At 40.0% G+C, this 27,108-nt stretch overlaps 1 protein-coding gene across 1 annotated transcript in view; it reads right to left on the bottom strand.

Moving 5' to 3' along the window:
• LOC103087916 (zinc finger protein 845) overlaps nt 1-25,004 on the bottom strand; it is a gene marked incomplete at its 3' end in the record, with an annotated part of 44,845 nt that extends 19,841 nt beyond the window's left edge. The window contains exons 1-6 of the mRNA XM_007455902.1: nt 24,978-25,004; nt 19,362-19,488; nt 13,748-14,527; nt 13,580-13,663; nt 12,785-13,504; nt 12,651-12,655 (exon numbers count right to left, since the gene is read on the bottom strand). Of these exons, the coding sequence (XP_007455964.1) occupies nt 12,651-12,655; nt 12,785-13,504; nt 13,580-13,663; nt 13,748-14,527; nt 19,362-19,488; nt 24,978-24,992 (1,731 nt within the window). The remainder of the gene's footprint in view (nt 1-12,650; nt 12,656-12,784; nt 13,505-13,579; nt 13,664-13,747; nt 14,528-19,361; nt 19,489-24,977) is intronic.
• Nucleotides 25,005-27,108: the final 2,104 nt, after the last annotated feature.

The following is a 27,108-nucleotide window of genomic DNA, read 5'->3' as shown; positions in this document are numbered from 1 at the left end:
TCTTCCGTTTCTATTCCTCATTCAGCCAGGAGACCAAACTCAACACTCTGCTCAGTTCCAGAGACTCAGGTACAAAACCTGGGGTCTGCGACTGGAGAAGTAAGGCATGTGATAATGTTCCTCACTAACAATTGTTTTGGAAAAGCAATACATTTTTTTTAATTGTTATAAATTGCATTGTTCTTTCGGCTAAATGTTTTATTTGCCTTTTAAAACCACCCCCCCTCCTCCCCCAGTTTTACTGAGATGTACTTGACATACATCACTGTATAAGTTTAAGTTGTACAGCATAATGTTCTTACATATATTGAAATAATTACCAAAATAAGGCTAGTGAGTATCCCATCATCTCAAAATACATGCAATAAAAAGACTATATATATATTTATTTATTTATTTTATTATTTTTTTTTTTTATTAGAACTGCATTATTGGTACTTCCTGGGTGGTCCAGTGGTAAAGAATCCGCCTTACAAGGCAGGGGACGCCGGTTCGATCCCTGGTCAGGGATCTAAGATCCCACTTGCCGCGGGTCAACTAAGCCCACGCGCCACAACTACTGAGCTGGTGCACTTCAGCTAGAGAGCCTGCGTGCCACAAACTACAGAGGCCACACGCCCTGGAGCCTTCGCACCACAACTAGAGAAGAGAAAACAACCCACACGCCACAGCTAGAGAGATGCCTGCGTGCTGCACCGAAGAGCCCGCGCGCCGCAATGAAATATCCTGCAATCCTCAACGAAGATCCCGAGTGCTGCAACTAAGACCGGATGCAGCCAAAAATAAATTTAATAAATAAATAAATAAATCTAAAAAAAAAAAAACTGCATTATTCATTAAAATACCCGCTCTATTCCACACTTGTTTTTTGTTGTTGTTGTTGTTGTTGTTTTAATTTTTGGCCACTCCCAAGGGTATGTGGGATCTTAGTTCCCTGACAAGGGATCAAACCCAAGCCCCCTGCACTGGAAGTGTGGAGTCTTAACCACTGGACCGCCAGGGAAATCCTATTTCACACTTTTGAGAGTTACCTTTAAATATCTTTCAGAAAAACTTATTTATGAAATTATAGTTAAGTATATAATAACTAAACAATGTAATTTCAAACTGACTATATGTTCATTATGAGGGTAATTAGAAAGTTTCACTTTCTGTATTCAAATTGTAATATATTTTAGCTCTTTGGTTTTTTATTTCGAAAAGTTCTGTCAAGTGTGGATAAAAAAGCCTATAAAATATACAGCCTTTAGAAGACATTGGGATTTATTTCCATCTAAAGAATAATTAAGTTGCAATATTTCTAAGGGTATTTAGTAAGGAGAATGTCCCAGTGTAGCACATATATAAATACAAGAAGATATATCACATTTTAAAAGTTGCAGTGACTCAAATTTTGTGAACTCTATTAGGTAGATTACTCTGTATTATACAATATTTCTAAATAGCCATGTTGGCAAAAAAGCCATTTCAGCATGGACTTCCATGATTTCAAGCAAAGAAATGAGTCAATAGTGGAACTTTTCATTAAACACAGAAGGATAGAGGAGAAGCCAATTATAGGGGAAAGTCATTTTTTGAATGGAGAGTTTTGTTGCAGGAAAATAAATATATTCACAAGGGAAAAAAAAACACCTAAATTTCCTAAATCACAGGAAGATTTTGATATGTCTCCCTGTATTTCATTATGAAACAGATGCAAACAATTCAAAAATGTAAAAAACACAAGGATATAGTTGGAGACACACACACAAACCCTGTCCTAGAAAATTTAAAAATACACATTCTTGAGTTCAGATGGAATGACTGAAATATTTACCACTGTCAAACTTAGGTAGGGACAGGTTTTATTCCAAACGATTATTACAATATAGAGAATGCTCCAGCCATAAAATCTGTAAAGCCTTAAAATTCAGACCAGAAAAGAACTTTTTTTTTACACCAAGAGGTCAACAAGTGGGAAAACTCCCATATGGTGGAGTGGATGACCAGGTGGCAGGAGCTTACATACCTGGGGGATGTTTTACACTAAAGTCACCTATGCTTGGTTAAGTTCCGGCAGCAGCGCTGTTGTTCTGAATTACAATGCTTAAAAGGGGTTCAAAACATAGGCCCCTTGGGAGAGTAGAAAAGCATAAGTAAATTTTGATTAAATCATGGTAACTGCCATTATATCCAGAGATTAACGGAAGACAAACAATAAGGCGATGGATGGGAATTTGGAGGATTTTCATCTGGCTGGTTTCTAAGTAAACAAGGGGGCTATCACGAGTCTTACTGAAATTAACAGGGAAGTGTACTTCTTAGCAAATAAACTGTTTCCTTCTACGCAAAAGAAGAAAGGGAGGCCTTTAACCTTCAATATTTTCCAGAGTTACAGACTTGGAGTAAAGTATAACACTGTCTCTACATAATATGATATCAAGCAAAATTCAAAAAATAATAAATACACGTTATATTTGAAAAATGGAATATTAGAATTTAAACCAATAGTGATAATAAAAAACTTGCCCAGCAACCTCAGCATTTGAGTTTTGGAGGGTATTGAAGGACCCTGTATGCTCATTGTGCCTCTGCTGTGTCTGTCCCTGTCACGTGCAAGAGAAATCATTAAGTGTTGAAAGATGTTGCTCTAAATCATCAAGTCAGAGGTCTGTATAAACTGAATAAAACCCTAGAGGTTATTTTAAGACCAAAATTGTTATAACTCTATTTCTGTTTTGTAGATAAGTTCATTTGTACACTTTTTTTTAGATTCCACATATATATAAGCCATATCATATGATATTTGTCTTTCTCTGTTTGACTTCACTCAGTATGACAATCTCTAGGTCCATCCATGTTGCTGCAAATAGCATTATTTAATTCTTTTTATGGCTGAGTATTATTCCATTGTATATATGTGCCACATCTTCCTTATCCATTCCTCTGCTGATGGACACTTAGGTTGCTTCCATGTCCTGCCTGTTGTAAATAGTGCTGCAATGAACACTTGGGTGCATGTGTCTTTTCGAATTACGGTGTCTCAATTTTTTTTTCTAAAAGTCCCTGGGCAAGGTACCGCCGCTGGGGAGGGGATGCTTTCCTCCCTCCACAGAGCACCTCCTGGTCCGTGCTGGGCCGGCTCTAGGCACGGGAACTGGCTTCAAAATTTCACCACATGCTGCCTAAGCCCGCCGGAGCACATTGAAGAATTTTCACCATCATCTTCAGTCAATATCACACCCTTTGCACATGAGAAAGTTGAGTACCTCCCCTGACCCCGGCTGTCACCACAACAAAGAGACATCAATAAATGTAACTAATAAAAATACGGCAATATATGAAGGAAAACAAAAAACAAAAATCAGCCCACCTCAGGCTCCTCCAAGTCAAGCAACAATGAGTTCACAGGAGCCAGATGGCAAGTGCAGCAGCTCACGACCAAGACTTTCCCTTGTCTCTGGTAGAGCTGCAGCACCAATGGAGAATGAAAGAACACATTTATTTTACATATGGATGGAGAAAGTGATAAGTTATGGACAAGAAAATTTCCTATGAGAGTTCAAAAAATAAACTTCAGTATTCCCATAGAACTCTTCAAAGAGGGGAGAGTTTCTCAAACACTATTAATAAGGAGGCTTCCCCTCAGCCCTTCTGAGATCTGACCTGTGTACACACTTCAGTACATCCCCAAAGGCATTCACCTCACTATCTACAGCCTAGGGCTCTTTCTCTTGCTACAAAGTGGGTAAAATATTCAAATGAGAAGCAGAAATTCTTCCACGTAGGAAAAAAGAAACATGATTTGCTGTGGCTTTTCCTGAAAATTAGTTCTTTGTTCACCTGAGGATTGAGGACATTACCAATGGGTCTAGAAAAATATTTCAAAAATTCACCCACTGCTTGCCTCCTTCTGAATACACAGAGAACAGTATAATATGCAGAAATGAAGCTGTTTTCCTAGAACTCCTAAATCGAAAGCACATGGGTAGAAAACAGGAAAGTGGGTATGTTAAAAGTTTGCCATTGAGCTTTATAAATAAACTGTGCTCATTTGCAGAAGACATCTGACTATTGTCTCTCTTACTCTGACCCCCGCCATTCCTGCCTCCATCCTAGCATTTTTTTCTTTTTCAGTTTTGAGGACTGAGACCCATTTTAAATACTAAGTACGGTTAGATACTCTCTCCAAAAAGAACTGCCACACACAGAAACACAGCCAACCTGGCCAATCATTTCAGGCATCACTGATGCTCAAACAGAGTTTCTGGTCTAGTCTCTCATCTCCACGTTACAAGTGGGCTCCCCGAGGCCCAGACGGGAGACACTTCTGAAGAGGTCTAAATTGAGTGAATAGAATTATGAAAAGGCCACCTGAGGGGCCAGTGGACAGAGTTTGTCCTTATTTCCCCTCTCATTTGAAACACCATCTTTCATGTGCTTCAGCAATGGAAACTTCTCGTTCAAGAACTGATCACACTGATTACCAAGCTTGAATGGCTTTCCAGGAGCTTAGGCTTCAGATTGAGGGCTACAGAGAGAAGGGGAGGTTTGTATGCGGAGGAGTGAAAGGCTCTTACAGGGAACAAATGGGAGTGTGGGCAGATCCAAGACAAGCAGACAGTGATGGGCTGTTGCACTGTCCAGCCGAGAGAAGACGGAGTCCTGGAGAACATGGGTGCAGTGATGACAGGAAGAATTCTGGTAATTCTTCTCCAGAAAAATCACAGTAACGTAAGTGTATTTTTAATGTATTTATTTAATGTATTTAATATATTTTTAATGTGAAGTGGACTTCACCCCGTGTACATTAAAAATACAGAATAGCAAAACATAGCTGAAAACCTTTTTAGGGCTCAGCTTAGAAAGAAACTATGAGCAAACTTCATCATGAATACAGGGGCTCTGATGGAAGAAGGTACCAAGTCAATCCAGTCCTTCCTTCATCATTTGCAGAGGACAGTTAAGAGGGACCTGATGGAAACGTCATCTCACATCTCGCCATTTCAACAGATCACAGAAAAAGGAGGAACATGGAATAGAAGGGAACTGGTTAAGCTAGATTTTGAATGTTAATATAAAAGATATTTGACATCTTTGCCAAGTACTCATCAAAACAGACTAAAATTATTTATCACTTACTGAAGTAAGTAAGTAAGTATGTAAGGTCTCAGATAAAGAGGAGGAAGCACACAAACATCAAACAAAAATGTCAAAAATATTTAATGGGAACTAACTTGTGAATTACATTAAATCTAAAATTTCTGGTGTCAGGAATTCACTGGCGGTCCAGTGGTTAGGACTGCACTTTCACTGCCGAGGGAGCGGGTTCAATCCCTGGTCGGGGAACAAAGATCCTGGAAGCCGTGCGACGGGGTCAAAAAAACATAAAAATAAAAAAATAAAAATGCTGGTGTCAAAGATTTAAATAATTGAGAATCTATCATATGTAGAAAAGAACGACATGAGTTAATTATAGAAGGCCACCAAAGCTAAGTTCAGAAGTCAGTAATTATTTATAGAAAAGTAGAAATTGGACATATTAAGATTTATTTCAAACTCCAAATAATTAACTGTAAAAAAGAAAAAAAAAAAATCCAGTCCAAAAAAACCCCCAAGAGTTTTAACATTTCTTTAAAGAGGCACCTTGTGGTGATAGGCATTTCTTTCGCCACTTCTCTCCCCTGTCCTCTACCCCATGTCAGGAAAAGGGAACGGGGTGACCGACAACTGTCTGAGTCAAGTCACTGCCCCCGGGCTGAATAGGAATTACAAAAGGGTATTACCTTCTGAAACAAATGATTACCAAATGCACAAACCTTATAGACAGTTTTGCAATTGTCATCCTCATCTGTATAACTAACCTAAGGCAACAAATTTGAAATTAGATTCCGAAGCCACAAACCAATTTATCCAATCATCCATATCCAAGTGCACCACCCACCTGAATCCGGTTTCCCCCCTCTAAATACACTACTACGTATTTCCATTTCAGTCTGTTTATCTATCTCCCTATTTCTTTCTCTTTCTTCTTGTTCCCCTCCGCTCTACTGGTGTTCCTGCCCTCCTATTTCAACCCTCACACATGTCACGCCTGCACTACAGCTTGTTTCCCCTCTCATCGCTCTTTCCCCTCAATCTTTGACTGCCTTAAATCTCTATGTCTTTCTGCCTTTCTTTCCAGCTCTGCTCCCTCTGTGCCTTTGGGGGTAAACCTCTTCTATCCCTGTTGTGCTCACTTCCACCCCATTCTCTGGCACCCCAGGTGGCTATGCATCCTTCCTGCTCGCTCTCTTCCTCTGCTCCTCCAATCACTAGTTTTCCTGCTTCTCTCCCAGCATCACGATGCCCTGAACGCCAAGTTTCCACCTCCTTTATCCTTGCCCCCGACGCTCTGTGCGAAATGCTTCACCACTGTTGCTCCCCCTCCTATCAGACTCAGGACTCCTCTCCCTATGCTACTCTCCTACCCCTGCAGATCCTGTTTTAATTACTTTTTTTTATTTTAGAGAACTGTGACTTTCAAGGCTAAATTTCTTTTATGTTAGTCTCTTTGCAAGATCCTCTGCCATCATCTATATTCTCATCGGTTTTCCCACATTCTTCTCTCCTCAGTTTTTCCCCCGATCCCTCTCGCCTACCCATTTGCAAGGATGCGACTGAAAAAGATGGCTGCCTACCAGAAGAGCACATTTTCCAATTGCGCTGAAGACAGAAAAACAATGGCTGTCACATGGCTGACCCAGGTCACCTCCACAACGGGATAAGGGGAAGGGCTGGCTACAAAGGGGAGGCCTGCGGACCAGAAGGACCACCCACAGGAAGACGCAAGGGTCTGGGAGGAAGGGTGGAGGGGGCGTGGCGAGCTCTCCAGAATCCCAGGACCCGGGATAGGACGCGGCCTCTCCAGGAGCAGGGAAGCCAGCACTTCCCTCCAGGGGCGGAGAGGTCGATGCTGGGGGGTAGTTGTAGTAAAGGGTATTTACTTATTTATGCAGCACACGGGATCTTCGTTGCCACGTGCGGGATCTTCCTTGCTGCCTGCGAGATCTTCCTTGCAGCATGCAAGATCTTTAGTTGCGGAATGCAAGGAACTTTAGTTGTGGCACGCGAACTCTCAGTTGCCGCATGTGGGATCAAGTTCCCTGACCAGGGATGGAACCCAGGCCCCCTGCATGGGGAGCACGGAGCCTTAGCCACTGGATCACCAGGGAAGTCCTGGTAAAGGGTTTCAAGCAAGAAAATGTCGAAAGGCAGCTCCCACGTGGACGAATGGCAGAAAAGCCAAGGGCAGGGACCAGCTTCAGGGTGAATTTAAACCCAAAGGAAAACATACACGACCTGGAACGGACCTATAGGTGATGTCTGGATTTACTTGTATCCCGGATGCTGGGATATAAGGTCGAGCCTTTCCCAAGACCCTGAGGACAGAACACGGGGGACCACGCAGCACAGACTTACAGAAAAGGAGACTGTTAAGTGTGGACTTCACCCCGTGTACTCCAATTCCGGTTCCAGAGGAAAGTGTGGGCGGAGAGAAGCAGGGCTGGGCGGGGGTGGGGGAGGGTGGGGGGGTGGGGCGAGTAGGGAGCGCAGATCAGCGCAAAGAGGACTGTAGGGCTAACCTGGGGAAGGTGCTTCCCTGGACCTTGACCTGTTTATTTTAAGTTACTATCTGCGACAGTTTTGGGTGCTTTTTTAAAAAAATTATTTTTGTCTGTATTGGGTCTTCGTTGCTGCGGGCAGGCTTTCTCTAGTTGCGGGGCGCGGAAGCTACTCTTCCTTGCAGTGCACAGGTTTCTCATTGTGGTGGCTTCTCTTGTTGCAGAGCATGGGCTCTAGGCGCGTGGGCTTTAGTAGCTGCAGCACGCAGGCTCAGTAGCTGTGGCTCAGGGGCTTAGTTGCTCAATGGCATGTGGGATCTTCGAAAACCAGGGCTCGAACCCGTGTCCCTGCATTGGCAGGCAGATTCTTAACCACTGTGCCACCACGGAAGTCCTCTGTGACAGTTTTAAGGTGAAAGCTAAAAATTTTGTGGGCCACTTACGTTGGAAGCTGTTTCTGCGAGATGAAAACGGTTTCAAAAAAGCTGTTTTGCCAGCAGGTTGCTCCCATATCCTGCTAGCAAGGAGAAAGCAATTCAGAGGCCTGGAAACTTGGGTCTCCAAGTGGTTGCTGTGGGGCAGTGGATTCAGAAATATTTCCTGCACTGGGCGTTTCTCTGTATTACAAACTAGAATAACAAATACAAAACCCTCCCTAAGCAGTAAGTGCTACTTTTTACTCACACCCTAAAGAACAGCTTTTCCGTTTTCTCTTCACATTCAAGCAGGAGGCCAAACTCAACACTCTGCTCAGTTCCAGAGACTCAGGGACAAGACCTAGCATCTGAGACTGGAGGACTAAGTCATGCAAAGTTTATCTCCTTATCATAGAAGTAAGTTGGTGAGGACTTCCCTGGTGGCACAGTGGTTAACAATCCACCTGCCAATGCAGGGAACATGGGTTCGAGCCCTGGTCCGGGAAGATCCCACATTCTGTGGATCAACTAAGCCCGTGAGCCACAACTACTGAGCCTGCACTCTAGAGCCCGCAAGCCATAACTACTGAGCCAACGTGCTGCAAATACTGAAGCTTGCGCACCTAGAGCTCATGCTCTGCAACGAGAAGCCACAGCAATGAGAAGCCTGAGCACCGCAACGAAGAGTAGCCCCTGCTCGCCGCAACTAGAGAAAGCCTGCGTGCATCAACGAAGATGCAACGCGGCCAATAAATAAATAAAGGCTCAACTTAAAAAAAAGCTGGTGAGACATGAGCTATTCTTTTTTTTACTTTTTTTTTATGTGAACCATTTTTAAGTCTTTACTGAGTCTGTTACAATATTGCTTCTGTTTTATGTTTTGATTTTTTTGCTGCGAGGTATGTGGGATCTTAGCTCCCCAACCAGGGATCAAATCCACACCCCCTGCATTGGAAGGTTAAGTCTTAAACACTGGACCAGCAGGGAAGTCCCTAAGCTACTCTTTATTGATGTGATGAAGGGTCTTTTGTTTTCTGTTACTTGGGAAAGAGAACCACATGTGACTTGTCATTTGCATTGGGCATGGAGACAGTACACACATGTGGATGAACTGGATATTATGTTAAATCTTTTCCAATGCAGACATACCTGCTGGTAAGTCTTCATGTAATCCTGCAGAGGACCAATTGAGGATGTATCTAATCTAAATGAGTATACAATAACTGACCTGAATTATCCAATAAATAATCTTTCACATCAACACTGTGGGGAAATACAATTACGAACAAAACCAAAATGTAAGACCAATAAATTTCCTCCACCTAGGTAATATGGAAAGGAAACAGCTTTACTATTGAATAATCATTACTCATGATTACAACACACAACCCGCTTCGTATCCTGATTCAGCCACTTGCTGGGATGGAACTGAATGAGTCTTTAAACCTGTCTTTGTCCTAAATTCCTTCATTTCTGAAATCAGAATAAGTACTTTTTTCAGAGATGAAAATTCAGTAAGTTACTATGCATAACACATTAATAACAGTGACTTGTATTTGAAGTGTAATATGAAAGACAATAGAAATAAAAATTAAGATCACTTATTAAAGGGGACTTCCTTGGTGGTGCAGTGGTTAAGAATCCATGCTCCCAATGCAGGGGGCCCCCGGCTGGATCCCTGGTCAGGTAACTAGATCCCACATGCATGCCGCAACTAAGAGTTCACATGCCACAACTAAGGAGCCCGCCTGCCGCAAATAAGACCCAGCACAACCGAATAAATAAATTTTTTTTTAAAGATCACTTATCAGAGAATCTGTATTATTTTGGTTAGTAACAAAGTCTAAGTGGAGCATAATGGGTATCAGTTGTCATGCTAAAAATAGCACAAATCTTATTTTCTCTGCAAGGAGCTCTGCCTTTGAATGTCAATACATCACTGGAAATGGCAGAATGGCTTCCAGGCATCTGGCAATGGAGACTGTCTCCTTGTTAGACTATAGTTGGACTCTTGGGGTCTATCTCATTAATCCTTTTGGTTTCATTGTGTGCTTCCTAAACTCCACATACTGGATTTTGAAACACCTGACCACAGCCAGCTCCCACATTAAAAGATTTCAGTTTACCCTCATGACATTCCAAAATGAACTAAAGTCCTAAAGGCTTCCATGGAATTAAAGTCCTAAAGGAACTCTCTTCATATTTTCAGTGCCTCTACTTTCTACCTCTCATTGAGTTATGTTCATTTTCATTTCACAGGAATCCTAAAACAACCCACTGATTTAGAGATCCTTCGGTTTAAAACAAGGGAAATATGTGGGGAAAGAAAAAAGTAATGCTAAGAAAAAACTGTATTCAAAAAAAATTTTTTTTCTGGAATTCCCTGGCAGTCCAGAGGTTAGGACTCTGCTCTTTCAATGTAGGGACCGGGTTCGATACCTGGGTAAGAAACCAAGATCCCCTAAGCTGCATGGTGCAGCCAAAAAAAAAAAAAAAATCAATATATCTCTCTCTCTATATATATATCTTACAGTAGAAAATTAACCATGTAACACCACATTGCTTAATACCACAATTTGAAATTGAGATTTTAGGAGCCTATCAATAATTGCTCTTCTAGTAAATTGCTTAGTTATATTATCTGATAAACACTTCCAAACACCCATTTTTATTAATCTAGGATAAAAATACCTTAGGCAATTTTATTTAATATTTAAAATATTAATATATTAAAATATATTAATATATAAAATATATATTTAATATATATATTAAATATTTAAATATTTAATATTTTATAAGCATTTTCAACAACCATATTGCACAATGAGATGAATGTGTGCTGCAAACAAAACAATGTAATAAATTATTATCATAAAGAAAAGTGTGGTGTTCCTTATCAAGAAATCAGGAGCTTTAAGAGCAAATATTCACTGTTTTGTCAAACAGACTCCATTTTTCAGTGTTTGATTAATGACACCTTTTAATCTTCGGGACATCTTCCCATTCGTCCTGAGCAAGCTGATAAAAAAAGCCTGAAGGGTCCCTTCTTTGATTTAACCTGGAAGTTCAAACGTCAAGCCTCATCAAGTAATTTCCTTAACACACCAAACAAATCACCATTCCCTGTCCTCTCAAACCATTTTTTGAACACCTTGGAAGTTTCCAACATGTGCCTAGAAAGCTGAATTATGTAACATTCTCATAACATTTCAATGTTAATATCACCCTCAATAACCAAACCAAACTTCAGGTGGGGTTCTACTATACTCCAGTGAATGACCACAAGTGCAAACTAGCAAAAATAAAAAAACTTTTTAAGGGTGAATATATGAAATTTCTCGTTTCTCAAACAAAAACATTCCCATTGTATAATACTCATTTTTAAAAGAAAATCCATGAACATTGATCTTTTAAAATTAATACACTGATGGACTTCCCTGGTGGCACAGTGGTTAAGAATCCGCCTGCCAATGCAGGGGACAGGGGTTTGATCCCAGGTCTGGGAAGATCCCACATGCCACGGAGCAACAAAGCCCATGTGCCACAACTACTAAGCCTGTGCTCTAGAGCCTGCAGGCCACAACTACTGAAGCCCACGTGCCTAGAGTTTGTGCTCTACAACAAGAGAAGCCACTGCAATGAGAAGCCCATGCATCACAACGAAGAGTAGCCCCTGCTCACCACAACAAGAAAAAGCCCGCAGTCAGCAATGTAGACTGAATGCAGGCAAAAAAAAAAAAAAAAAGCACTGAGCTCAAAAAGGACAAACCATTGTATGATTTTTAAATTTTCTAATATCTTGCATGTGTTTACTATATTGCTATTTTCCCATCATGTAAATCAAGGTGCATGTCATGACATTTATGTAAAGGACAAATGTGAAATTGCATGATTTTTAGTGTTTTGCATACACTTACTATATTCCTATTTTCTCTTAATCCAAATCAAGGTGCAGGGGGCTTCCCTCGTAGCGCAGTGGTTAAGAATCTGCCTGCCAATGCAGGGGACAGGGGTTCAAGCCCTGGTCCACATGCCACAGAGCAACTAAGCCCGAGCACCACAACCACTGAGCCTGTGTTCTAGAGGTCTTGAGCCACAACTACTGAGCCTGCGTGCCACAACTACTGATACCCAAGCGCCTAGAGCCTGTGCTCTGCAACAGGAGAAGCCACCGCAATGAGAAGCCCACACACAGCAACGAAGAGCAGCCCCTGCTCGCCACAACTAGAGAAAGCCCGCACAGCAACCAAGACCCAACAGAGCCAATAAATAAATAAATAAATAAATAAATAAATAAAAATCAAGGTGCATACCATGACATTTATGTAGACACATGAAAGAACAAGAAAAAATACATTCATATACTGCATATTCAAGAATGGAGGCAGGTATTAAGGAGCGTTAAAAAAAATAAAACGGTCCCAAGGTGGAGAACAGCTATAATGTTCTGTTCAGTATGGACTGTCTTATGATTAGTGAGATGTGAGCCCCGAGTAAAGTTTTCTCTCCCATTCATAACATTTGTGAGGTAATCTCCAGAATGAATTCTTTGGTGAATAAATTCCTCGTTTAAAAGACAGGACACAATAATTACATTTATCTGGTTTCTATCCATAATGAATTTTCTAATAAAGCCTAAGATGGGGACACCTGCTAAAAGCCTTGTCACATCAAAACATTATTAAAGTCTCTCACCAGTATGGATTGCCTGATGGTATTAACTTAGGCTTGAAAGCACACTGAAGAATTTGCCATGCTCATTGTATCTGTAAGACTGCTCACTAGTATGTAATCTCCAATGACTTGATAGGGTTGAACTTTGACTAAAGGCTTTGCCACACTCATTACATTTGTAAGGTTTCTCTCCAGTATGAATTCGTTGATGCCTTCTAAGGGCTGGCTTCTCATGAAAGGCTCTGCCACACTCATTACATTTGTAAGGTTTCTCTCCAGTATGAATTCGTTGATGCCTCCTAAGGGCTGGCTTCTCACGAAAGGCTCTGACACACTCATTACATTTGTAAGGTTTCTCGCCAGTATGAATTCGTTGATGCCTTCTAAGAGCTGGCTTCTCACGAAAGACTTTGCCACAGCTGTTACATTTGTAAGGTTTTTCTTCAGTATGAATTCTCTGATGAGCTGCAAGGTTTCCTTTCATACTAAAAGCCTTGCCACACTCATTACATTTGTAAGGTTTCTCTCCAGTATGAACTTGTTGATGCCTTCTAAGGGTCTGCTTCTCACGAAAGAACTTGCCACACTCATTACATTTGTGAGGTTTCTCTCCAGTATGAATTCTCTGATGATTCACAAGGACTGATTTTTGATTAAAGACTTTGCCACATACATCACATTTATATGGTTTTGCTCCTGTATGGATTATCTCATGTTTCCTGAGGCCTGTTTTAAAAAAAAAGGTTTTCCCACACAAATTACATTTGTAAGGTTTCTCTCCAGTATGAATTCTCTGGTGACATTTAAGATATGAATTTTGACCATAGACTTTGTCACATACATCACATTTATATGCTTTTGCTCCTGGACGGATTATCTCATGTTTCCTGAGGTCTGTGCCACAAAGAAAGGTTTTCCCACAAAAACTACATTTGTAAGTTTTCTCTCCAGTATGAATTCCCTGATGACGTTGAAGGGATAGATTCTGACGACAGACTTTGCCACATATATCACATTTATATAATTTCTCTTGAATGTGTGTTATCTGATGTCTTTTGAGGTATGAGCCGATAGGAAAGGTTCTGCCACACTCATTGCATTTGTAAGGCTTCTCTCCAGTATGAATTCTCTGGTGAACTGCAAGACTTCCTTTCTTATCAAAGACCTTTCCACACTCATTACACTTGTAAGGTTTCTCTCCACTATGAACTCTTTGATGAATTACAAGGTATGAATTTCGGCAAAAGACCTTGTCACATACATCACATTTATGCAGTTTCTTTCCTATATGGATTCTCTGATGACTCCTGAGATTTGAGACCTGATGAAAGGTTTTGCCACACTCATTACACTTGTAAGGTACTTCCCTGTGTGGGCTCTGGTCTTGTGTCAGTATTGAAGGATGCATAAAATCATTCCCATATCTGTTAGAAATGTTGTTTTGGACAGGAGGAGAAATTCCTTGAAGTGGTGAAAATGAGGAACTACTGCTGATACCCTTAACAGCTTTATTAAATTCATCAGTTTTCTGTTTACTTTTAAACATGTGCAGTTCATCCTGAAGGCTTAACACAAGTCTATTTCCAATAGGCTTGTTTTTTGCATCCCTTCCACCATGTGGACTTCTATCAGTGACATATTGGTGACAGGATATGGGGATATTTCTGTAACTTCTTCCATCATCTCTCCACTGAAAACCATGGTCATAGGTATTTTCCTGAATTTCCGGGAGGTAAAAATGTTTGATTCCCTGGCTTTCATGTCTTTCCAACATCAATGTTTGGAATACTCCACCTTTATCAGTGTTTGACTTTAGTTGTAATTTCTTGGTCACATGTATATGAGAGATATCTACAAGACATAAAGAAACATACATGACCTACTCATTACAATGCATGAGTAAATGTTTCATGTTAAATACGTGATATTATACCAAAAGTAATACTTATAAACAATCAGTTATGAAACTGTGCAACCATTATGCTCAAATTTTTAGAAACACTAAATAGGATTACTTACTAAAGAAAGTGATAACACGTAATTCAAATTAAGTTTAGTGTAGCATAGGGGATTGGGATTGACATACATACACTAATACGTATGAAATATATAAGTAATAAGAACCTGCTGTATAGAAAAAAAAAAGTTTAGGGTAGCCTAATTTGAAACACACTACGACAAAACACTCAAATTGTAAAAACTTATATGAGCTCTCAAAATAAGTGTTTTTCCACCATGACCACAAAGGACATAGCAATTAACATTAAACACACAAATACCAGGAGTTTAGAGAAAAAACTTCTGGGGAGATGCAAGAAGAAGTGACCCATGGAACTAAAAACATTATTCACTCACCCCTACTTGAAATGGTTTCTGAGTCATCATAACTGCACATAATGATTTAGGTTGTGTCCTGAGAAAGTTGTTCAATGGATGAACAGGGATCATTTTTACAGTGTGAGTAATGAGGCAACTGAAAACATGAAAGTTAAAAGAAAAGAACTGGCCTAGCAAGTAACATAATACTGCTCCATGTTTAACAGTGGGAATTATAGTATAGGTATGGAACAGACACTGAAGACATTTAAAAACAGAGAAAATGAAGTATTATAGAAACAAAGCAGGTTTACATCTATCACACTGTTTCCTATGTAAGGCATAAACTGAATATTCCATAAGTCCCATTTCCATGCATATATTCATAAAGAGCACACATAATATTCCATAAGATGTACAAGAATGTTCTTAGCTGAAATTTGAAGGAAAAGCCAGAAGAAGGCCATCAAAAACAGATGAATGAGTTTATGCTATACACAAACATACAGATATAAAGAAATCAAAAACTATAAAAGTTCCTCAATATATTTTAAAAAGAACAAAACTATCATATAATGCAGCAATTACAGTGTTGGCAATATATCGAAAAAAATGAAATCACTGTCTTAGAAGATACCTGCACTCCCACATTTATCAGAGCAGTAATCACAATAGCCCAGGCATCAAAACAACCTAAGGGTCCAACAGATGAATGGGGAAAAACCCTGTGAGATATACAGAATGTAATATCATTTACCCATAAAGAAGAAAAAATTCCTACTATTTTTAACAATACAGATGGATAACAAGGGTACAGACTCAGTAAAATAATCCACAGAGAAAGAATAATACTCAATAATCTCACTTATGTGTAAAACATATCAAAAAAAAAGGGCCAAACTAAGAGCCACATAGAGTAGCATAGTGACTACCAAAGGTTAGGGGTTAGTAGAATGGGAAGATATTCGTCAAAGGAGTAAATTTACCATTTTAAGTTGAAAGATTTCTACATATTTAATGTACAGCATGGTAATTATAATTATCAATACTATACTATATGCCTAAAAGTTGATAAGATGGTAGACCTTAAATGTTCTCACCACACATAAAAAACTGTAATTATGTCACAGATGAATGTATTAAGTGACCTACCAAGGTAATTATTTTGCAATACAACTGGATCAAATCATTACCCTGTACACCTTAAACTGATAAAATGATATATGTTAATTAAATTTCAATAAATTGGGAAAGAGAAAATACAAATAAGTAGACAAAAAAGGTCGTGGTTTACCAAGTAAATAAATTTCAAGAAACTTAAAAAATAAATGATTTAGAAGTAGAAAATATGCCAAAACTAGCAGATGTAAAAAGCATTAGATTACAAATCAATGAAATAGAGAATAAAAACTACATAAAATCACAAACTCACAACTTGGTTCTTACCTACATCTAGAATAACTACCAAAAAGAGTAAAGACTCAAATTACTGAAATCAGAAATGAAAGAGAGGACATTACAACTGATTCGACAACAATCAAGAAAATTAGAACAAAATATTAAGACAATTCTATTGCTAAGTATTGGATAAACTAGAAGAAGTAAATAAATTCTTAGAAAAATAACAACCTATCAATGCAAACCAGAGAAGAAATTAAAATCTGTATGAACCAGTAACTGGAAAAAAGATGGAATCACTAATCAAAAACCATTCAACAAGAAAGGCCAGATACATTCACTGCAGAATTCTAGACAACATTTCCAAACAGTTAAGAGTACTCTTCCTAAACTCTGCCCCCAAAGAAACACAGAGAAAGGAACAGTTGCAAACTCTATGCCACGAGAATTACTCTAATACCAGTGGCAGAAAGACATTAAAAAAAAAACACAGACTAAAATCTCTATAATGAATAATCATGCAAAAAGCATCAATACAACAATGGTAAGCTAAACTCAACACCAAATTAAAAGGATTAGATACCATAAAAAAAGAGAATATATTCTTGAAATATCAAGATGCTTCAACATATGAAAACATTCAGTGTAAAACAATACATTAAGAGAATGAAAAAAGGACTTCTCTGGTGGCAGAGTGGTTAACACTCCGCCTGCCAATGCAGGGGACAAGGGTTTGATCCCTGGTCCAGGAAGATCCCATGTGCCATGGAGCAACTAAGCCTGTGAACCACAACTACGGAGTCTGTGCTCTAGAGCTCATGAGCCACAACTACTGAGCCCGAGTGCCACAACTACTGAAGCTCACACGCCTAGAGCCCGTGATCCGCAACAAGAGAAGTCACCGCAATGAGAAGCCCGTGCACCGCAATGAAAAGTAGCCCCCGCTTGCCGCAACTAGAAAAAGCCTGCACACACCAATGAAGACCCACACAGCCAAAAATAAATAAATAAAGTAAATAAATGTATACAAAAAAGAGAATATAAAAAAAAACCTACATGATGGTCTCAATCGATGCTGGCAAAGCATGTGAAAAAAGTCAACAGCCTTTCATGATAAAAATACTCAATAAACCAAAAAAGTTTTAAAAAGCTACCTCAACACAATAAAGGACATGTATTGACAGCACACAGCTAACATTATGCTCAATGGTGAAAGAATGAAAGCATTTCCCTCTAAGATCAGAAACAGGACAAGGACACTTGCTCTTATTTCTAAAAACTTATTCCTGGAAATCCTAGTAGGAGCAAGAACAAGTAGGGGAAAAAAGAGATAAAAGGTATCCAAATATAAAAAGGAAACAAAATTATCTGTTTAAAACCAATATGATCTAATTTGTAGAAATCCTGAAGATTCTGGAAAAAAACAAAAAACCCTGCTAGAAATAATAAATTACCAGACATTTAATTAACATGCAAAAATCAATGTATTTCTATACAAAAAAATTCCACCATGAGGGGGCTCTTCCCCAATCAAACACTCACATGGAAAATAGAAAACAAAAACACTAATAGTAACATCAAATACATAGACCTGATGATAAAATTAATAAAATCAAGACCACTTGTTACCCATAGAAATGTACAAAATGAAAGCAGCAGTGCTGTAAACAAAAAAATGATAGCTCACCATTGATAAAGTATCACTCCACAAACTGTCTGTCTCATTAAGACGCTTCAAAATTAGCTGTGACGGTATAATGAACAACAGCACACACAGGCAACAAAAAATATGGCATGACAGTTGAGTCAATAGTCTAACACGAGAATGTGAACTTGGACAATGTTATCCCTAGGAGAAATTCCTATACCATTTCTTGAGGCTCAAACAATGGTAATTATTACATGTGAACAACACTGTCACAGTGCCTTTGAGACATGTCTTGGTGATATTCCTCAAAACCAGAAAAAGAACTGCAAAGACTTACCAGGGTCTTACAACATATGAGGAAAAGTATTCTCCATCAAAAATTTTCTGTTACACAGCAAACCCATTCCACAGTATACACCAGAAGTTGTCCATTAACTACAGGTACATTATCAAGGCAAGAAACGAGAGAAAAATTTCAGTCCCTAGAAGCATGTCTTTCAAAAGCAACTTTCAAAGGCAAACTCATGCAAACTTAGGAGAATATTAAATCAGAAAGAATATATATTTCCTGACTAAGTAGAGCAATAAGAAAGGAAAAAAATATAAGATACGGGGTTCAGATATTACGGGTCCTTGACATGGAATCATGAGCTCAACCCATAGATTCCAAGATAAAGCCAGAAAGATTCATATGTTCTCCCCATGTAGGACTGGGGATTAAAACGAGGATGTCTCTGTCCACCGTCTTTAGAGTTTCCATAAGTTACAATAACAGAAGACCTAATGCGCCTCCCTATCACACGCATCCCTGATGGGTGTGGCAAAGTCAGAACAGAAGAAATGGCCGACAGATCTAAACAAGCAGACAGGGCTTGAGAAAGCTCCATGCAGGTTCTGAGGTGCCAGATGGAATGAAACAGCAAGCAGTGTTTTCCCATCTTATAATTAGATCTTCTAAAAAATATCAGGTGGGGGTGTAATCCAGAAAGGCCCAGGGACTGGAGTCTGGAGGCATCAGCTCTGATCTATATGGACTGAAAACTGAGCATTCAAGAGAATCAAGTCCAAAAGGAGAGATGAGAGAGCAAGAGACCCCTTTATTTTAAAAGTTTCCAGTTGGGTGTTTTAAATACTTAAGCACTAGAAAAAACTCCTGGTGTATCATGAAGTGGGCAGACCATCTAGAGAAATGGCACATTTAAACTCCTGTGGTCTGAGACATCAGGGCATTGAGTTCAGTTAAGCAAGGCATGGGATTCCAAAAGCCAAATAAGGGTAAATGCAAAGATACCCTCCTAACATCTGGAGGGAAGTTATCCTCACCCACAAAGATCAGGTTCCTGTAGGTCTCCAACATCACGTCCCTGTACAAGGCCCTCTGAGCAGGGTCCAGGCATTCCCACTCCTCCTGAGAGAATTCGATGACCACATCATTCAATGTCAACTGACCCTGAAAGAAAAACACATTTCACCAAGTGTAAAAGAGTTTATTTGTGTATTCCACTAATAAAACACTGATTCAGGGGCTTCCCTGGTGGTGCAGTGGTTAAGAATCCGCCTGTCAATGCAAGGGACACGGGTTTGAGCCCTGGTCCAGGAAGACCCCACATGCCGCAGAGCAACTAGGCCAGTGCACCACAACTACTGAGCCTGTGCTCTAGAGCCCGCGAGCCACAACTACTGAGCCCGCATGCCACAACTACTGAAGCCCACACGCCTACAGCCCGTGCTCCACACCAAGAGAAGCCACCATGATGAGAAGCCCACGCACAGCAACAAAGAGTAGCCCCCGCTCGCCATGACTAGAGAAAGCCCACGCGCAGCAACGAAGACCCAATGCAGCCAAAAATAAATAAATATATAAATAAATTTATATATATAAAAAAATACAGATTCAAAATTAGAAAAGTTATTACTATTATACATTAATTTAACAGATTCAGAAAAAAATTATCGCAATAGTAAAGTTAAAAACTTACTGGAAAATTAAAAACCATTAAAAAAACAGGAAAAATATATTGCAATTAAGCAAGAACATTTCACCAAACATGATGATCAGAAGGAAACATTCGGAGAGAAGTTAAGCTCTTACACTGTTGATGGGAATATAAATTGATGCAGCCATTATGGAAACCAGTGTGGATGTTCCTCAATAAATTAAAAATGGAGTTGCCATATGTTCCAGCAATTCCACTCCTGGGCATATATCCAAACAAAACTATAATTCAAAAGATACATGACCCCCTATGTTCATATGATCATTATTTACAAAATTCAAGACATGGAAAGAACCTAAATGTCCACTGAAAAATGAATGGATAAAGAAAATGTGGTACACACACACACACACACACACACACACATATATACATACAATGGAATATTACTCAGCCATAAAAAAGAATGAAAGAATGTCATTTGCAGCAACATGGATGGACCTAGAGATTATCATACTAAGTGAAGTAAGTAAAAAGACAAATACCGGGGCTTCCCTGGTGGCACAGTGGTTGAGAGTCTGCCTGCCGATGCAGGGGACACGGGGTTGTGCTCTGGTCCAGGAAGATCCCACATGCCGCGGAGCAGCTGGGCCCGTGAGCCGTGGCCGCTGAGCCTGTGCTCCACAACAGGAGAGGCCACAACAGTGGGAGGCCCACGTACAGCAAAAAAAAAAAAAAAAAAGGACAAATACCATGTTATCACTTATATGTGGAATCTAAAATATGACACAAATGAACACATTTACGAAACAGAAATAGACTCACAGAGAACAGACTTGTGGTTGCAGGACCGTGGTGGGGAGAGGATTGCAAGTTTGGGATCAGCAGATGCAAACTAGTACATATAGGATGGAGAAACTACAGGGTCCTGCTGTAGAGCACAGGGAACTAAATTCAATATCCTATGATAAAACATAATGAAAAAGAATATAAAAAAGAATATATATGTATAACTGAGTCACTTTGCTGTAGAGCAGAAATTAACACGACACTGTAAATCAACTATACGTCAATAAAATTTGAGAAAAAAAAAAAGAGGGAAATACTCAGTGCATTCCCACTGACATTACAGTGGAGTGAAGGGGGCTTGCCAGGGCTCCTGACTTTCACCACTGTGCGGTGTGGCCGAGCAGGGACCACTAGAGGAAGTAACAGGAGGAAAACAGAAAGCAAGCGCAAGACACAGAAACAGCATGTCAGAGAGTTAAAACTGTTAACATTCACAAATCTAAGGACACAGAAAAGCTAAAAGTGAGAGGATGGAAAAAGATATTACATCCCAGAGATAGCAGCGATGACTGCATAATATCAGACAAAATGAATTAAAGAGAAAAATTGACATAAGACAGAAAGGACATTATATTATCATAAAAAAGGGTAACTCTCCAAGATATAACAATTATAAATATTTAAACACCTAACAGAGTTCCCCTCAATACCCCAGTGTTAAGTACCAATGGAAGCAAAGAGAAGACCAAAAGGAAACAGAGCACCTGAACAACACTATAGACTCACAAGACCACAGAGATCACCCCATCCAACCAAAGCAGAAAACACATGCTTCTCAAGCACACATGAAACATTCTCCATCACAGACTACACGTTAGGCCACAAAGCAAATCTTAGCAAATTCAAGAAGACTCAGATCGTAAAAAGTATTTCTCCAAACATAACGAAACCAAACTTCAAAAAGCCAGCAGAAGGGAAACAGAAAAACTTCAAAAACGTAGAAATTAAACAATTCATTTTTAAACCAATACTTGAAAGAAGACAAGGAAACTTTTAAAATATCTAAATGAAATTAACAACACAACATACTAAAATTATACAGTCGAGCAGTACAAAAAGCGAAGTCTACACTGCTAAACATCTACAACAAAAAAGAGAACACAAATCAGGAATCTATTCACTACAAGGAAGGAGAAAAAAAAAAACTAAACAGAAAGTTACTAGGAAGAAACAGAGAAGAATGACTAGATGAGAGATAAATGAAACAGAATGTAGGAAAACAAAATAAAAATCAACCAAGAGTTGGTGTTTTAAAGCTAGGCAGGAAACAGATTGCAACTGATGTCACAGAAACGTTTTTTAAAGGAAGATAAGGGAGAACTATGAACAATAATGCCCACAAATTACATAATCTAGAAGATACAGGTAAATTCTTACAAACGTCAAACCTAACCAGGTCTAATCATTACAAAATAAAAACTTTGAATAGAATTATAACTGGGAGATTCAAGCGATAATCAAAAATCTCAAACAAGGAAAAACCCAGGACAAGATAGCCTCACTACTGAATTGTACCAAACATGTACAGAAGAATTACCTCTAATCCTGCTAAAATCTTCTTGAATAGTCTCAGAGGGAACACTAGTAAATTCCTTCTATGGAGCCTGCTTAACTCTGATACCAAAGACAGAAAAAGATGCAAGAAAAGAAAACTACAAAACCAATATCACCCGCACATACCGATGCAAAATCCTTAACAAAATACTACAAAATCAAATTCAACAGCACATGAAAATGTATTCAAATCAACACCAAGTACATTTTATTCCTATAAGGCAAGGTTGACTCAACATAGAAAAATCAATTAATGTGATATAACACGTTGACAGAATAAAGGAAAAAACCACATATGATCATCTCAATTGATGCAGAAATAACCCACTTAACAAAATGCAGCAACCTTTCAAGATATAAACCCTTAACAAACCAGAAACAGTAAACTATCTCGACATAATAAACACCAAATATGAAAAGAACACAGCTAACATTATACTCTACAGTCAAAGACTAAAAGGTTTTCCTCTCACATCAGGAGGAAGGCAAGCATGCACATTCTATGCTATGCACACTCACTACTACTCAACAAAGTACTGAAAATCCTACCAAAGCCATTAAATGGAAAAAGAAATCAAAGATACTCAAACTAAAAAAGAATTATCTTTTTTTGTGGGCAACAAGTTTTATACGGACAAACCACAAAGATACTACAAGAAAACAACTATGTCGGGACTTCCCTGATGGCGCAGTGGTTAAGAATCCGCCTGCCAATGCAGGGGACATGGGTTTGAGCCCTGGTCCGGGAAGATCTCACACACCCCGGAGCAACTAAGCCCATGTGCCACAACTACTGAGCCTGTGCTCTAGACCCTGCGAGCCACAACTACTGAGCCCATGTGCCACACTACTGAAGACTGCACACTCTAGAGCCCATGCTCCGTAACAAGAGAAGCCATCACAGTGAGAAGCCCAAGCACTGCAAGGAAGAGTAGCCCCCGCTCACCGCAACTAGAGAAAGCCTGCACAAAGCAACAAAGACCCAACGCAGCCAAAAATTAATTAATTAAAAAAAAAAAAACCCAACTATGCCAAAAAAATTTTTTAGAAAAGTTGGATAAAAAAATTAACATGCAGCTTCCCTGGTGGCGCAGTGGTTGAGAGTCCGCCTGCCGATGCAGGGGACACGGGTTCGTGCCCCAATCCGGGAAGATCCCACATGCCGTGGAGCAGCTGGGCCCGTAAGCCATGGCCGCTGAGCCTGCACATCCGGAGCCTGTGCTCCGCAACGGGAGAGGCCATAACAGTGAGAGGTCTGCATACCGCAAAAAAAAAAAAAAAAAAATTAACATGCAAAAATCAGACAGATTTCTATATGGAATGAAAAATGTCAAAAAAAATTAAGAAAACAATCCCATTAACTACAGCATTAAAAAGTACAGAATACTTAGGAATAAATTAGCCAAGGAGGTAAAACACTTGTACACTGAAAACTACAAAACTTGTTAAAAGTAATCCAAGGAGATACACACAAATAGAAAGATATCCTGTACGCATGCACTGGAAGACTTAATACTCTTAAAATGACCACAGTCCCAAAGTGTTCTATAGATATAACAGAATCCCTGTCAAAATTCCAATGGCAATATTTGCAGTGACAGAAAAAAACATGCTTTGCAGTAATACAAAAAAACATGGTAAAAAAACATGCTAAGAGAATCTCAAAGGACCCAAAATGGCCAAAATACTCTTGAAACAGGAGGGAGATGGAGAAGGCCCTTTTGGAATATCAAAACATTACATACAAATTAATCAAGATGGTGTGGTACTGGCATGAACACAGACACATAAAGCAAAGGAATAGAACAGAATGCTCACAAATGATCCTTGGCATGTGTGTAAAATGTACTCACAAGGGTGGTAAGACTACACAATAGAAAAAGGACAGTCTCAGTAACATGCTGCTGGGAAACTGGATATCTACCAGCAAAAGAAGAAAGTAGGAACCTTACTTGCATAAAACAGAAAAACTTCTGTCATGAAAAAGGCAATCAACAGAGTGTAAAGACAACCCCTGAGAAACGGAGGGGAAGAAAGTGACTTAAAGAATGCGGAGAATTTTGTTGATTTCACAGTTTAAAATCATGATGGAATAAAACACCCTCTATCACTGATGTCTCTTTCTGAACTTACCATTCCATTTTCCAATCATTGAGATTTTGAAGTCAGTGACTCACTCATTTAGCTTCTAGTGTATTATAAAAAAAAATCAGAACAAATTTCTTGTTATTGTTCAGTTTTCCAGAATTTACCAAGTATTGTGCATATTCAGATGATTCCACGAACAGGATGGGTCACGGAATTTACAGAGAGCGGACAGTGCATTCAGACGAAGCCCTTTAACAATACCTGCTGCCCAATAGCACTGAGACCCCATCCACAATCTATAGGTGTGAAGCCCTACCTAAGACAATGTCCACTGGAACCTCAGGGGAGATGAAATCTAAGTGGACATGACAGGGACTGAGGGAAGGCACTAGATAAAGGTGAATGTACAGGTGTCAGGAAGGATACCTCAGAGTGAGACAAGATTAGCAAGTCCAATTGAGGGCACTTCAGAAAGGAAAGACTGAAGAATCTACTGAGAATATGACTTTACCTCAGAAAGAGCCATTCCTGATTCCTTTTCTTTTCCTTCTCTTAAGGGCTTCTTTGTTAGACAACAGGACTCTTTAGAGGTCTACCCTGAGAGTTGAAAACATGCTGTTTAATGCTGAGAATCAACACACCCCCTTCCTGAGTCACAGCCACACACACAGAGAAGACCTCAGCATGTGGAACAGATGGTTCTCTGCTGCCCACTGTCCCAGGAGGGGCTCAGGACAGTAACTCCCACACACAGACCAACAAGGGAGTTTTCCACCCTTTCTTCAGATCAGGCTCCCCTCCTGGTGAGGCCCTCACGTACCCAGCAGCAGTGGGCACCTCAGCTGGACCCGACGATCCCCTTCGGGTCACAGACCAGCCCTGATCCATCCCCACGCAGAGCAGAGCCCTCACCCTCAGCCCTCAGAAACGGGGGGACTCAGAGTCACAATGCTCAGTGAGGGATCTGGATTGGAACATCCTGGGTCACTTAAAGGATTACTGATGTTGGGCCCCATCCATACTACTGGAAAGCAACCCTCTTGTTATATGAAGGGGATATATGAAGATGCCTTCCTCAAATCAATGTGACGTCTGGGTGGAACACCTCCTAGAGGGGGTGAGCCCAGCACACCTCCCACATTCTTTTTTACCCAAGCTCTATTAATGTATAGTTGATGAATAAACATGGTGTACATATAAGATATACAATGTGATTATTTGGCAGATATATACACTGTAATAATTATCACAAAAATTACATGTGAAGACACCCAAGGACCCACTAAACCTAAGATACCGTATTTTCACTTACAATGATTCCAGGTCAAACACTGTCATCTCCAAAACCTACTAATTAAAAAAGAGACACATGCAATAATGCACACGCCACAGTCAGACCACAACCTCTCCCAATGAAATGGCCCAAATTCTCCACTGTATCTTTCAAAGTGCATCTGAAATGGTCTTCACTTACACAATAAAATGCTCAAAAATACCAAAGGTAACCTACAAAATGATCTCTAAAATTTTCTGTGTATCACTTTAAGGGTTGCACGATGATTCTCCCACTCTCAAAAGACCCAACATGAGTCAATGTATAGAGTGGATTCTGTGGGGCACCCTATAGATCCATTCCCTCAGGACCATGGTGTCCATCCCACCTGTACCCAGAGAGTGCTGTTCGCACAGCTCAGGTCTTATCTCTAAGAGCATAGGAGGAAAACGTTTGTCTTTCTAAATCCACTGCCTTCATTCCTACTCAGGTGTGACCATGAGTTATTCAATGCAACCAATGCATGCAATCCTCAGTCTCAGCATCTATGTCCCAGGGAACCTGAGCTAGGACTTTATGGCAATTCAGTTCGTGTAATGAAGCCCAGAACTACACATACCACCTCAAGGTTCTCTAACCACAATTAAGACATCCCTTTCAAATAGTTCTCCAGATGCCTTGACCCCACAAGGGACAGGTGCCCACACCATTCACTTGGCTCACCTTGGCCCACACTGGTCTTATCTCTAAGAGCATAGGAGGAAAACGTTTGTCTTTCTAAATCCACTGCCTTCATTCCTACTCAGGTGTGACCATGAGTTATTCAATGCAACCAATGCATGCAATCCTCAGTCTCAGCATCTATGTCCCAGGGAACCTGAGCTAGGACTTTATGGCAATTCAGTTCGTGTAATGAAGCCCAGAACTACACATACCACCTCAAGGTTCTCTAACCACAATTAAGACATCCCTTTCAAATAGTTCTCCAGATGCCTTGACCCCACAAGGGACAGGTGCCCACACCATTCACTTGGCTCACCTTGAAGCCCACACTGGCTGCCACATCCCTCCTGAAGACCCCTACAGGCTCCCCTCCAGCTTCCCAACTGTCCTGCCTCTCCTCCATGCACTCATGGGCAAACAGGGCTAAAGGACAAAAGGACCTCTCAGCAAAGCCATCGCAACAGGAATACACGCAAGCTGCCACCCAAAGGACACTGGCCATTCATTATGAAGGTCAAGAAGTCGGCCATCCTGGGAAAACTGACCAACAATTGGGAACGTCATCAAGTCCAGTTAGAAAGGCATTTGAGTTCATTTACGGAGGCTCAAAGCAGACAGTTCCCAAGTTTCTTGACTCCTGTTCTAC

The sequence above is a fragment of the Lipotes vexillifer genome, unplaced genomic scaffold (assembly GCF_000442215.2).
Source record: "Lipotes vexillifer unplaced genomic scaffold, Lipotes_vexillifer_v1.1 scaffold1665, whole genome shotgun sequence".
Classification (NCBI taxonomy): Eukaryota; Metazoa; Chordata; class Mammalia; order Artiodactyla; family Lipotidae; genus Lipotes; species Lipotes vexillifer.
This window is presented reverse-complemented; position numbering and strand designations above follow the sequence as displayed.